We start from the raw sequence: 15,693 nt of genomic DNA on the forward strand, positions 1-15,693 counted from the left end.
ATGGTAGTTAGGGGGTGTGGCCACTAAAATGGGCGTGGTCAAATATTTTTGTCCCTCTTTCTGTTTCCAAAATGTTGGGAGGTATGGATTTGGCACCCCCAAGTGCACAAAACCTTTCCTTCTCCTTTAAATTTAGCAGCTCTCTGTTATGAATGAGAAACTGGAATATGAATAGCAATAACAATACATTTGTAGCCTCACATTTGTTTTTTTAGATGGGGTCAGTGACCCCCATTTGAAAGCTGGAATGAGTCAGAAGAAAGAATTCCCAACTTCTAAAATAGAAAAATCAAAGCCAAATCGAAAACTGGCTTAGAATTGGCCACCGCCTCTGTATATGATATTCATTTTATAGAGCAGGGCTTTTAGTTCACTTTTAAAGTCACCTTCGTTCACAGAAATAACTTTGACATTAAACAAGGTGGAGAATAATCCCAGCCTATTCCTACAGCGTCGGTTCCACGTGTTTGTTACTACTGGAGGCAGTAAATAAAACAGCAAAGGCGGAAGTTCTCTATTAATGACTCGGTGGAGGGTGATTGTAACAGTGATTTATAGGCCCATAAAGCAGGACCACACCAGATCCTAAAATGGTTTCCGTATTAGCTGATAATACTCCCCCCTCTCCACACAACAGGACAGGCAGCAGATTACTACTACTCCATTCACAGCACTGCCCCTGTCACAAGGAAGGTTCCTCCTCCCTGTCTCTTTTAGCAACCAGCAAGCGGTTACCATGGCAACCAAACTACCTCGTTCAGAGTTGGGGAAAGTTTGTGTTCTGCAGCAAAGTGAGAGCCAGGGGAGCAGCAGAACTTCAGCCCCAATATTGGCTGCATTTAATTCCCATGCAATTTAACAATTTAAAGTGTAATTGTGCAGAGAAAGAGGATCAATAGAGGGGAGCAGTGAGACTGACAGGGATAATTGCTGGGCAAGGGACAAACACAAACACACCTCTCAGCCTGTAACTTAGTTACCAAAGTTTGTCTCCAATCTGTCTCCAATATCAGAGGCATTTTTGTACAAATAAGAAGTGCTTGATGGGACACAGGCTATGTCTGGTGACTAGAAATATTGCCTGTTTAAAGAGAAAAATCAAATCATAAGGGATACACTGCTATCTGCAATGGAATCTTCCCAGACTCCGAGACTCTTGAAGGTAATTGAATTTTCTTTTCTTTTCGCTCCTCGGTATCAATACCAGAGATTTGTAATGTTTGTGGCCCTCACCTTATCATTTTGCTATTGTATTGCTTATGCTTCCTGTACACTTCCAGTGTCTGTTTGTACAGTATATATATATATATATATATATATAAAAAAAATATATATATATATATATATATATATATATATATATATATATATATATATATATATATATATATATATACCAAATCCAGAGGTGCACTCAGTTAACTTCGTGACAGCCTGGGTGCCAGCAAAAAGGTAATAGATATTTGCAAGAAGAGCGACACTCACAAGGTTTTCTTTGCAGATAAAAATGTGTTTATTCCACTCAATAAACACATTTTTATCTGCAAAGAAAACCCTGTGAGTGTCGCTCTTCTTGCAAATATATATATAAACAAACTACTGGATAGGTGCACTCAGAAAGCATCTGTTGCTTATATAACAGACCAACCTCATTTTCTGCTGGATAATTAATGACAAGCCCTAAGCTTAGCTTCTCAACAGCTGCTCAGAGCCCACTGGGAATGTGAGTGTCACAGACACTTTCCAAGATGGTGACCCCCTGTGACAAGTTTGAAGTCCTGGATCATTGCTGCTATTGACAAGCTGAAACTTTAGGCTGGTGCAACACATTCAGTATAAAAAATATGGCATTTTTAGCCATATTCATTTTTAGGGTTTAGTTCTCCTTTAAGGGCTGCATTAACAAACAAAAACCTGCCTGATCTATATCTGGATGTTTTTTAGACAGGGCCTGTCATATATGGGCAGATAAACTGCAGACCTGGTTCGAAAAGGCCAAATTGGCAGCTTAAGTCTGCCAATTTATGGCCACTTTAAGAGCTGTTAAAGTGCAGGTTACTTTCCCTGTGGTTGGTCTTTTACGATCCCTTCAATATTGTGAATCAGTACTAATTTTTGCACAATTAAAAAAACTTGGCAACATAATATTGTTATATCACCAATGTGTTCTGTAGTACTTTACAGAGATTATATATCATTCCCAGCAGTCCCTGTCCCAGTGGAGCTTACATTATAACTCCCTTTAGAGGAAATCATACACATTAATTAAAAACTTTTTGCAGTTGAAAGCTGAATCTGTCTTGCTGTCTATATTCTCTGCACTGATGGTTCTGACTCCTGAAACAATGTTGCAGGAGCCAAATGAGTAACAGACCTGGAGGAGAACCAACCTCATCAACCAGCTTACAGTCTAACTCCCTATCATCTAGGAGGAAACCATACACATTAATTGAAAACGTTTAACGGTTTTAAACTTATTCGTAAATGTAGTTGCCGTTGAAAGCTGTATCTGTCTGGCTGTCTTAATTCTCTGCACTGGTGGCTCTGACTCCTAAAACAATGTTACAGGAGCCAAATGATTAACAGACCTGGAGGAGAATCAACTTCATCAACCAGCTGACATTCTAACTCCCTATCAAGAGGAAATCATACACATTAATTAAAAATGTTAAATGGTTTTAAACTTATTCGTAAGTGTAGTTGAAGCTGAAAGCTGTATCTGACTGGCTGTCTGCATTTTCTGCACTGGTGGTTCTGACTCCTGAAACAATGTTGCAGGAACCAAATGATTAACAGACCTAGAGGAGAACCAACTTCATCAACCGGGGGATAGAAACGGTTAAACAAATACTGCTTCCAATTGCAATAACATTTGCAAATGTCTTTACTTGAACAAAAACAGGTTTCTGCCCGGATAATGGATCCCATGCCTGTATACAGCAAACACGATTTTTAATGTTCAGTTGAAAAGTGTTCAAATGCCTTTTTTCAGACCCAGAAAGACCCAGTATACGAAAAGTGTAAGCAATGATGCTGGCAGCAGCTGGGTTACCATTGACTGCACTGACCCCTTGTTCAACTCACAAAGCAATGCAATAAAGGGGAACATTGCCTCAGAACCTTGTGGGACTAAAGAATGTTCCTGACCTCAATTGAGATCATTGGCAGAATTATATCTGCCTAGGAATTCTCGCTTGTGTAAATTCAATTACTGCCTTTATGTTCCTTTTGTAGTAGAGTGGCTTGTTACTGCAAGGCATTTGTTATTTATTATAACATATAGCACAGCGAATACTTGTCTCCCAATTCAGAAACAGCTGGACAGCACTTATTAAACAGATGCCTCCATCTGAAAAAAAACCTGTTATCACCCTTTGCTCACATGAAATGAACTCAAAGCTGGATACCACAAACATTGGTTCTAATCACTTTTTTGGGCCTTTTATTGTTGATCTTAGTTTCTGTAGGTGCAGAGCCATGCTTCTCTAGGGACACAAAAGCAGGCCCTGATTTGTGGTGAGGCCCAGGCCTATGGCAGCAAGATTTTAGGGGCAGCATGCTGCCCAGCACTAGAGATTCGTACTCCTGTACATGTTATCCCCAGTGCTCTGACGCATGCACACGCTAGCGCACATGTGGGTTTTAGGACGGGTCAGAGGGATCAAAGGGGTTGTTCACCTTCCAAACACTTTTTTTCAGTTCAGTTGTTTTCAGATTGTTCCCTAGAAATAAAGATTTTTTTCTATCACTTCCCACTTTTTTATTTTTTATTGTTTTTCCAAAATCTTAGTTTAAAGTTTAATGTCCCTGTCTCTGGTGTTTGAGTCTGGCAGCTCAGTAATTCAGGTGCGGACTCTGAACTGTTAAAATTTTGCAACATTTGGGGGCACATTTACTAAGCTTGAGTGAAGGATTCGAATTAAAAAAGCTTCGAATTTCAAAGTTTTTTTTGGGTACTTCGACCATCGAATAGGCTACTACGACCTTCGACTACGACTTCGACTTTGATTTGAACGATTCGAACTAAAAATCGTTCGACTATTCGACCATTCGATAGTCAAAGTACTGTCTCTTTAAAATAAAAATTTAGACTACATACTTCGGTAGTTTAAACCTACCGAGCTACAATGTTAGCCTACGGGAACCTTCCCCATTACTTTTCTATGGGTTTTTTGATAGAATGGATAGATGGATTAAAATCCTTCGAATCGTTCGATTCAAAGGATTTCATTGTTCGATCGAACGATTTTTCCTTCGATTGATCGATCGTAGTATTTGCGGTAAATCCTTCGACTTCGATTTTCGAAGGATTTTACTTCGAGGGTTGAATTTGAGGGTTAATTAACCCTCGATATTCGACCCTTAGTAAATGTGCCCCTTAGTTTACATTTCTCTATGTTTCAATTTTGATCAGTTTACAGGGTCGGCGACCCCCCTCCCAGAGCTGCTTTAGAAGGTGAAAAATGACACTTTACATTTCAATATTAGAGAAACGTAAACACATAGAAAATAGAAAGTAATTGGAAAAAGTCGTTATTTCTGGTGATCTATCTGAAGACAACTAGTTGTTTGAAGGTGAACAACCCCTTTAACCTACTAACAAAGGTCTAAAGTGGAGTTAAATCTGGCATTCACATGTTTTACCTTTGTTTTTACTTGTATGTGTATATGCACAGCCACCTTCTGAAATCACAGGGCCCCATGCTGTTTAGCAGGGCCTTCCCCCAGAGAGCCTGGGTCATTAGTGTATTGCCCACCTGGGACCCCTCAGTTGTGGGTCCTAGTACAAAAAACTGAAGTATAGCATACCTCTAATTTGCCCAGACCATGCTCTTCACACCCATGATCCATCCAAAGTCCACCCATTCCCCACAGTCATCGAATTGGACCATCACAACTGCCAGGGCCCCGACAGGATTCCCAACTGCTCCTCCCTTATGGCAGCCCTGTGTGTATATGTGTACTTACATACAGTAGAACCCCACTTTTACAAGTGAAACAAATATAACCCCACTTTTACAAATAAAATAAACATACAATTCCGGAAAATGTAAAAAGAAGTGTACGAACGCAGGACCTGATAATCTGTGAATAATCTGCGAAAACATTCATTTGGGGAAGTAAAATGTGGCATTCTGCTGAAGGTATATATGGGCATTGCAAATTATATTCATACTGTACCTCTCAACTGCGGGACTGTTTTCTGCAGGCCAGTCCAGCTTTTGACAGCTCCGCCCACAGTCCTGGATTTTTATTAAAATGTCCCTAGGTTTTTTTTTTTTATCTCCTGCACTGAAAAAGATTCAAAGTTGCTGAAACTCAATAAAATAAGAGGCTTTTGGGAAGAGATCCTAGATTACGCACCTGCATTTTTATACATTTGTAACGATTTCTCTCTTTAGAGAACTGTGACTCACAGTTTAAAGGAATTGTTCAGTACAAAAATAAAAACTCTGTAAATAGATCAATAGAAAAATAAATAGAAATATGTTTCAAATATAGTTAATAAAATGTAATGTAGAAAGACTGGAGTGACTGGATAGAAAGGGGCGTGGACATAATCGATGTTCTACGTGCGAAAAAAAATTTTGTCCCTCTTTTTACTTCCAAAATGTTGGAAGGTATGACTTGGGGGGGCACATGGGACATAATGTAAGTACAACACAAATCCAGATTTAACTACAGGTATGGGATCCGTTATCCAGAGACTTGTTATCCAGAAAGCTCTGAAATACGGAAAGGCCATCTCCCATAAGCCCCATTATAATCAAATAATCCAAATTTTTATAAATAATGAGCTTTTTCTCTTTAATAATAAAACAGCGCATTGTACTTGATCCCAACTAAGATATAATGTATCCCTATTGGAGGCAAAACCAGCCTATTGGGTTTATTTAATTTTTACATTCTTTTCTAGTTGAATCAAGGTATGAAGATCCAAATGTTTGAAAGATCCATTATCCTGAAGCCTCCAGGTCCCAAGCATTCTAGATAACAGGTCCAATACCTGTATTAAATAAATGCTCCTGCTTTTTTTTTAACTGCCATTCATATCAATTCTCCAGTGAGGTCTGTCTCCCCATTACCAGTGCTGGGCACCCTAGGCAACCCAGCCGACTATGTTGCGTAGAAGAGCGCAATCGCAGAGGCAGCATGTGTGTGCATTTGCTGAGGAAGCGCTAATACACATGCGTCGAGGAAACGCTAGTGCGCAATCGAGTGCGGGAAGCGCACACGCGCTTGCAGAAGAAACACCTGCCGCAGCTTCTGGACACAATGGTCCAAACTAGGGGAAGGCATCAGAAGAGGTATGTGCCTGGCGCCCCTCTACCTTTGTGCCCTAGGCACGTGCCTCTTTTGCCTACCCCTAGTTGCAGCCCTGCCGATTACGATGTGCTTCTTCTTATAATTTTCATGTTTGCTAAGCAGCACAGGTATTATTTTCTTTATTCCGCCATAAAACAGACAAAGGAGCTTCAGAGTACTCCCAAAGTAATAATATTTCTTACTGAAATGTGTGGTTATTTACAGTGTATACAAGATATATGTTCATAATCAACTGTAATGATTGTTATTGTTGGGAGACACATTTATCAAAGGTCGAATTTCAAATTCATGTGAGTTTTTTTAAACTCTAATAAATTCTAATATACTCGACTCAGGTTATTAAATAAAACAATTTAATAACTCACACGAATTTTACCGACTCGAAAAATCAAATCGAATCGAATTCAACTAAACTGGATTCGAGTTTTTTCTCTGAAAAAAACTCGAATGTCAGGAACGCTAGTAACTTGGCAGGTTTTAGGTGGTGAATAGTCGAAATTGAATTTTTAAAGGGCCAGAGTTTGATAAATCTTGAAATTCGAATTAGAATCAACTTTGGATAATTCACATTTCAAATGTGAGAGTTTTGACCATAAAAAAAATTCGGAAATTTTATTTTGAATTAGAATTTTTAATTCGACCATTAATAAATCTGCCCCTAAGTGTATTAATACATTATGTGATGTTGACCATCTGGTTGATAAGCAAATCTTGTTCAGATGTCAAGAGGAACTGCAGCTTTTTTTCACTTACACATGTGCCAAGAGGAGATGGAGACATTGGTAAATGGATTTTCTGTTGAGACAGTGTTGAGACAGTGTTAAAAGGAAAATTGTTAGTTAGTAGGCCAAAAATGTAATGTATAAAGCCTGGAGTGAACGGATGTCTAACCTATTAGCCAGAACACTACTTCCTCATTTGCAGCTCTCTGATTGGTTACCAGTCAGTCATGGCCCCGAGTGGTCCGAAACGTTGCCCTTGTCTGTATGTATTTGGGTGAATAAACTTAACACTTTTTTCAGCATTCAGTGTGCCACTGGAATTTCTTCTATGTATCTACATGACCCACATGGCAGGAGTGGGTTCTCCGGTGTAGCACCTGGTACCACAAAGGGTACATGATCAGGGGTGGAAGCACTCTACCATACTATGGCTCTTAGTGATGTCATCAGTTATAAACTGAGCTTAAGGATGTCATTTTTGTCAAATGACTTATTAAAACTTGTGTATTATAATAAATAAACTACCCCTTGTTGAAAAATATGAGGATTGGCCTTGTGCTGTATTCCAGCATGGCTGTAAAATCTTATAAAAGGTCATAAATCACAATAGCAATATGATTTGCTAAGTGCAAATAATCATCAATAGAGGCACAAAGGTGGCAGTAAGTGGTTACAAAAATCAATGAGGCATAAATTAATTTGGCAGACTTACTAAAATATCCTAAAAGTTTGTATCATTTTGTTTTGGTCATGGTTGGACAACTGAACTTAATATCTCTAGTGCTCAAGTGGTAATCCTTAAAGGTGCTGTTCACCTTTGTATTAACTTTTAGTATGATGTAGAGACTTATATACTGAGACAATTTGCATTTATTGTTTCTGGTTTTTCAGTTATTTAGCCTTTTATTCAGCAGCTTTGCAGTTTGCAGTCTTGGCAATCTGGTTGTCAGGGTTCAAATTACCCTAGCAACCATGCATTGATTTGAATAATAGACTAGGATATGAATAGGAGGGCCTGAATAGAAAGATGAGTAATAAAAATACCACTAATAATATATTTGTAGCCTCACAGAACATTTGTTTTTATATGGGGTTAGTGACGCCCATTTAAAAGCTGGCAAGAGTCAATTGATAAAAAAAGATAAAAAAAATAAATAATGAAGACCAATTGAAAAATTGCTGAGAATTGGCCATTCTATAATATGCTAAAAGTTAATCTGAAGGTGAACCAGCCCTTCAACCCAATAAGGATCTCTGGACATGGTCTGGTTGTAGGCCTGAAGATACTTTCCACTGGACAAGTTTGGTGCTACTGTGTTACTAAGTGGTAACGGAAATGTTTTAGTGTGGCATGGATAACCCACAGCTACTTGAGGTTTTCAATAAAGAAAGGTCATGCCTGTAGTTATAGTGTGCTATCTGCTTATGAATTATTGGATGTTTGGCCTTGAGAGATTGATGTCTTTGTTAGATCACGGAATTACCAGAAGGTTATGAAGGCAGGGGTTGAGTCTAGAGTGGAATCATCAGTAGGAGGGGCATTATATAGTGAATAAAGTACCCCCTCTTGTAAAATATAAGGATATTATAAGTTACCGAGGAGTTTCATGACCATATAAAAACACGAGGCCGAAGGCCGAGTGTTTTTATACAGGTCATAGAACTCTGAGGTAACTTCTAATATCCTCATATTTTACAACTGGGGGTACTTTATTTATTATAATACACAAATTTCAGTGAGTCATGTGACAGAAATGACATCAGAACTCACCGTTTATAACTGATGACATCAGAACTCACCGTTTATAAGGATATAATTTACAGGATATTCATAGCTTTTGTGTATTATAAGCTTCATAATTAATAGAGCTCTATGAAATATAAAACACTTTGTGCTCCATTAAAGAAGAACTAAACCCCCTTGCTAATAACCACTACCCTCCATAGTTCCCCCTCCCTGCGCCCCCCGCACAGGTGTTAACACCTGTAAATGCCCCATAGCCTGTAATTATCCCTCGTTGCATAGACAGCGCAGCGGAGCTCTTCAGTGCTTCAGTTATCTTCGTTAAGTAAGCACCATTTCGGCGCATGCAGCAGTTTTCCGCATGTGCTGAAAGTGACGAAAATTACCAAAGTTCCACAGGAAGACCAGAAGATTATCGAAGCGCCAGAAGATGTCGCCCACAAGCTCTCCTGCGCTGACTCTGCAACGAGGGGTAATTACAGGCTTAGGGGCATTTAAAGATGTTAACACCTGTGCAGGGGGGAGCAGGAAGGGGGGGCTATGGAGGGTAGGGGTAGGGTTTTTTTTTATAAGCAAGGGGTTTAGTTCTCCTTTAGTTCTCCATAAATTAAATTTCTGTTTCTCTCAGTGGGAAGTCAGACCACAGGTACACGATCTCTTGAAGCCCATTAGAACTGCACTATACTTACTTCAAAGAAGAGGCCTGTGATAAGGGTTGGAAGCGTCAATTCATAATTCTCTAAAGTGACTCCCACTGAGTTTATTTTCTGTTTCTATCAGATCATAAATAAGGGCCAATTCCCCTTTGTCATATCTTCCATATTAGAAGACAAGTAGTATCTAATTGATTCAGACTCAGAAAATTAGCTCAGTGGGAGTCAGTCAAACAAAGAGAATACTGTTCTCTGTAGTAAAATGTAGCTATTTGCTCTGTTTATAGATCAACTTAACCAATTGGTAAAATAGAATAGGCTAACCAAAGAATATCACTTTATTTTTAAAATTTGGATTTTGGCACCATAAAATACTGGACATATTTTAATGCAGAGTTTCTTAACCTTCTTGGATGGGAGCTTGCATACATATAGAAGGTTTGTATACAGGCTAGTAGCAGAAAAAATAATTTCTTTAAACCTTGAAAAAGTTTTTCCTTTTAATTATTGTTGACGTTGATGATTAAACATCATGGGGCACATTTACTTAGCTCGAGTGAAGGAATAGAATAAAAAATACTTTGAATTTCGAAGTATTTTTTTGGCTACTTCGACCATCGAATTGGCTACTTCGACTATGACTTCGAATCGAACGATTCAAACTAAAAATCGTTCCACTATTCGACCATTCGATAGTCGAAGTACTGTCTCTTTAAAAAAAACTTCGACCACCTATTTCACCACCTAAAACCTACCGAGCATCAATGTTAGCCTTTGGGGAAGGTCCCCATAGGCTTTCTAGCCAATTTCTGATTGAAGGAAAATCGTTCGATCGATGGATTAAAATCCTTAGAACCGTTCGTTTCGAAGGATTTAATCATTCGATCGAATGATTATTCCTTCGATCGAAGGAATAGCGCTAAATCCTTCGACTTCGATATTCAAAGTTGAAGGATTTAACTTCGACTGTCAAATATCAAGGGTTAATTAACCCTCGATATTCGACCCTAAGTAAATGTGCCCCGATGTCTTCGGTCCTGTCCAAGTTATTTAAATTAAATAACTGCATAAAAATAATTTCAATTATTTTATAAGCAGAAATCAGTGCAGAAATGTGTTCAAACATTTAATTTTGAAAACAATCGGCTTGTCTTTTTTCTACAATGCAGCGGGTCATTGCAAAGCTAATGGGTGAAGTGAAGTTTCACTGGCCATTCCCCAAGATGGATGCAGCTGTGCATGCCCGAATATATTTTATATCTTTGTTTGTAATTGCTACTAAAAGCAGTATGTAGCTATCTCTTTCTATTCTGTGCATTGCTGGTTCTGACTCTTGAAATAAGCCAGCTGATGAAAGACCTGTAAAAAAGCATGCCAAGCATTGTGAGAATTGAAGTTTAGGCTGGAATAGAACTGTCTTCTGATAGCTTGAGGATTTATTTTGTTGCCATTGTGTACCATTACACTAATGAGCAAGAGAAGTGATACCTGGCATAAACATTCACTAAATTGCATAAAAACCTACAGAACTAAAATAAAAGGAATAAACAAAACAAAAGTTTTATAACAAAGTTTCCTAGTGTCAAGTCAGCGTTGTGGTTTTTCTGACTTACCTTTAAAGAAACAGACATTCTGTTCATTTAAATAGTAGCTTATTAAACCACATTGCACAGTGAACACCAATTATTAAACCATCACATAGTAATACAGTAGCCATGGCAACTGATCTTTTTATTCTTTCTAAATATTATCTCTTACGCATAGTAATTATCTAGCTTGAAAAAATTTAATATTTACTGAAAGAAAAAAACATTTGAGTTTTACGAAATCATGGGAAAAAAAACATTATTTTTTAATATGTCGGATCATTTGGAGGCACTTTCATGCAATATTTGATGTTGTTTTTTGTTCACAAGGACACATTTGTTTATGAAACATTGCATTTGCTGTTTTCTGTGGATTAATGGTATCAGATGGGTAAAAAAGTAGTTTAAAATGCTATTAGGGGTCACCAACCCTGACCTGCTCCTGTTCATCTTCGCTGACACCGGACAGTATTGCTAAAGTGAATTAGGCCCTACAACCATATAGCTGCTGAAATTCAAACTGAAGAACTGCTGAACAAAGGGCAAAATAATCAAAGTTTACCTTTAAAGGGAATGACTAAGGGGCAGATTTATGGACGGTCAAATTTCAAAGTGAAATATACTTCGAAATTCGACCATCAAATGGCTATAGTTTTTTTTACCGAATTGGACAGTTTTGCGGTCGAAGTAAAATCGTTCGATCGAACAATTAAATCATTCGAATCAAACTATTCGAAGGATTTCAGCGATCGATCGAACGATTTTACTTCAACTACAAAAAACTTAGAAAAATGCATTAGAAGCTCCCCATAGGCTAACATGGCACTTCGGCAGGTTTAATTTGGCTAACTATTGAAGTCAAGTTTTTTGAAAGAGACAGTACTTCGCTTATCGAATATTGAATATTCAAACTATTTTAATTCGAATCGAATTCAAAGTAAATTCGAAGTCGTAGTATCCTATCCGATGGTCGAAGTATCCAAAGAATTACTTTGAATTTCGAATTTTTTTACTTCGAAAATTCCCTCGAATTCACTTCGACCCTTGATAAATCTGCCCCTAAGTGTTGTGAGAGCACGAAATGCGTAAGGCTGTAATCCGTACTTGTACTTCGAATAAAGACCATTTTTAATACAACTGCCTGGAGGGTTGCTCTTTGAGTGCCTACCCTACAAACAACACGGTAAAACCCAAAAAATCATTTTGTGCCTAATAATAGAAAAAACTATTCTAAGCAACATTGCAGTATAAATTCATTACAAATCCTCTCTGTTTATTTTTTGTTATTTATATATGTATTGCTTTTGAAAGCAGTGTTTGGCTGTCCCTTTCTATTTTCTTAACCAGAAGTATTTTCAATAGCAACTGTTTATAAATAACTTTAAAAGTACTGAACATGTTTAATGAATATATATTGGAAATTGCAGGTTTGAGATGCTGTGTTTTTATATTCAGGCTTTTTAGCCCTCTGGGTTTAATACATTTTTTTTTTTAATAGATTTTTTTAAAAGCCTATTATAACACAAAAAATCACGAATTCTTCGGTTTTCAGGGAATTTCGGGTATTCGGAGCTTAGTAAATAACCCCCTAACTGTGCCATTAAATGTTACTTCTGGAAACCCAGGAAACTTTGAATTTGATGTGCCATAATTCTTTACTCGTCTCACCATGTAAGATGGCAAGGATCTCTAAATTCCAGTTTGATAAGATTCTTTAATAGGCCACTTAATATGACATAGACTACTGTATCTGTTGGTTAAAGGAAAACTATACCCCCGAACAATATAGGGCTCTATAAAAATATATTGCATAAAATAGCTTAAATAGATTCAAAACCCTGCTTCATGTACAGTAAATTAACCATTTTTATAATAATATACTTTTTTAGTAATATGTGTTATTGGGTAATTATAAATAGAAAATTGCCATTTAAAAAAAATAAGGGCCATCCCTTGGGATCCTAGGATACACGGTGCACACAAAAAAAACCCAAACAAATCATACATGTTAGGTCACATGAGACAATTAACAGACAGTGTTCTGTATTTTGCTTCCCCCACTTCTTCCTGTTACAGTTAGAGCTGCAGTATTTCTGGTCAGGTGATCTCTGAGGCAGCACACAGACCATCACAAAATGGTGGATCAAGGGAAAATATGTAAAAGGGCAAGATTTACTTTGATATAAACTATCTGTTGCTTTAGTGTTAATTTTGGGGGTTTTATAGTTTTTCTTTAAGGATTCATTCTGGGGTAGTTTTACTTTAAGGGGACACCTTATCTTTACAATATATATTGTAGCGCTATAGTAAACTGACTTGTGCTGGGACAGTTTACTCTACTTTCCTTGGTGGGCTGAGACCACCGATGAGCTCTCTTTCTCAGGGGTAAGCCCTCGCAGCGAGGTGGAGGCAAGGGTGTAGTGTAACTGTAACCTTATGCGATAGCACAATGATGGGCGCCAGTAGTTCTTTAACAGTTGAACAAAGAACAATATTTATTGAACAAGAGCACAGAGATCATTAAGCACATTGATCCACAATGGAATATAGAACATACACAGCAGCATAAAGGAAGCATATACTCACAGCACGTATAGGCTGAATCCCCACAGGCTAGGGAATATACAGCAGAGAGTAAGTTGACAGCATGCGATGGGTATTGCCCAGTTTTCAGGATATCTTCCAGTGGCAGACTAGGGGAACTCCTGACATCCCTATCTCAACACTTGGTTCCTTACTCTGGGTCAGTAATACCCTGGGATCTTAATCCCTCTAATCTCCTCGGCGGAGCCTTGAGCTGCTCAACTAATTAACCTCTCTATCACTCCTAGAGCGATCTATAAAACGAGTATAGCTATCTAATTACTAGGGCCAAGGCGCCTAGGGTCAGCATCACCCATTCCCTTCCAGCCTGCTTGTTTGGGCTAAAGCAATGGACCCAGAGCACATGGTTCCTAAACCTTTTATACTCTGGCACAGTGCCACTAGTGTACACTGTGTGAACTGCAGGGGTTACATAAGCACAAGGTCCCCATAAGGACCCACTGAGGTGTCCGTATTACTAGGGATGTGCCTGTCTGTAAAGTGTAAGGGTGTCTAAGATTTTCCCTACATTCTCCCCCTGGTGAATTCCTTCCGTCCCGGCAAGGAACCTTTCAAAGAAAATGCTGAAAATATAGCAGTTAAGGCACATCATGCAAGAAACCTTTTCAGAGACCAAAAATACATTGCACATAGCTATATGTATTGCATTTCTATACCATTACCTTAAAACCTCTTCGGGGTAACTCTCCTGAGTAACAATGGCATAGCTGGAAAGAAACATATCAATAGCAACAGTTTCATTCATGGGCAGGTAAACTTTGATCAGTAAACACCTGCAAAAGAAAGTACAAGTTAGAGATACTGCATTTCAAACATATCAGTATTCTAGTCCATCAAATAGTCGAACCCACAGTCCTTTTTAAATGCACTTAGGAGGATAAAAAGGAAAAATTGGAGGAACCTACCAACAGGCAGGTGTTAACTAAACAGTCCTTGGACCTAACTCCAAGAGGAGTAAAAGAAAAAAAATCCTTCCCTGAAGAAAGTTCAGTCACTTTGGAGGGACAGGAAAATGATAACTGGAACACACTCCCAATGGAGCATCATCAGTGGAAAAACACAATGTCCCTTCAAAAAGAAACCACCACCCACCAGTAGACTCAAATCATGTGAAGAAACCTGGCCTTGGTGTCTTCATAGGGAATGTAGTATTTGGGATGGGGTTTGTCCACCCATTGTCCATCTCCCAAATAGACTTCTAGGTTGAAATACTTGGTGGGGTTGTACTTTCCACAGCTCTTCACAGCATTTTGAAGAATAGTGCGGCCATACCACCACTCTTTCTCGATGGAACGCAGGTATTACCAATCTTGCTCACGCCTCACCTTGTCGGGGTTTGTGAGGCAACTGTGGTGCATCTTCTCCTTTCATAGGATCTCATCGATTAGCCAATTCTCATAAGATGCAGCCACCTTTTCGTACACCCACAGAGGAGCATAGGGCATGAAGTAACCCCAGGTTCGATGGACATGGAAGTTGATTACTCTCTGCACTATGGAGACAGAAGTAAACACATTCGGATCTGCCCGTCCTGGCAGCACCCAGAAATCTTTTTCCTCCTCGGGGCCTATGATAGGAGGAGCAATGAAGCTGCGAGGCACTTCTGTAGGAGGGCCTGGACCATGCTCAGCTTCTGGAGTCTCCTCATATTCTTCCCATCCTGGAACTGGTCCTAAGGGATTATCTTCCTTAGGTTTGGGAATAGCAGCAAGCAAATTCTTTTCCCTCTCCAGGGATATCTTTCCCCACTCGTAGTGGTACAATTCAGCCACTTGAGTGCTCTCTCCAGGCTCACTAGGAGTTTGAGGCACAATCACTTTGGGGCATACAGGATTGGTTGGCTCACTCACCACAGACCTTTTACTTTGGCACCGAATCTGTGCAGGAACTTCCAGTATGGATTCATCAGCACTGTTCACACTGGATGACATCAACTTATCCAGCAGATCCTCATCATCCTCCAATATTGGAGGGTCTCGAATGGAGGGTGCTATGGGTGCAATCGGCCCCAATCGGTTAAAGGAAAACTTTCTCCAGTCCACGTCATGGCCTATGAC

General features: G+C 38.9%; 1 protein-coding gene across 1 annotated transcript in view; it reads left to right on the plus strand.

Moving 5' to 3' along the window:
- Window positions 1-673: 673 nt before the first annotated feature.
- The window catches only part of dnah3.S (dynein axonemal heavy chain 3 S homeolog), a 169,807-nt gene continuing 154,787 nt past the window's right edge, over window positions 674-15,693 (plus strand). Inside the window, exon 1 of the mRNA XM_018239192.2 lies at window positions 674-1,162. Coding sequence (XP_018094681.1) covers window positions 1,130-1,162 — 33 coding nt within the window. The 5' untranslated portion in view covers window positions 674-1,129. The remainder of the gene's footprint in view (window positions 1,163-15,693) is intronic.

Source organism: Xenopus laevis, chromosome 9_10S (assembly GCF_017654675.1).
Source record: "Xenopus laevis strain J_2021 chromosome 9_10S, Xenopus_laevis_v10.1, whole genome shotgun sequence".
Lineage (NCBI taxonomy): Eukaryota > Metazoa > Chordata > Amphibia > Anura > Pipidae > Xenopus > Xenopus laevis.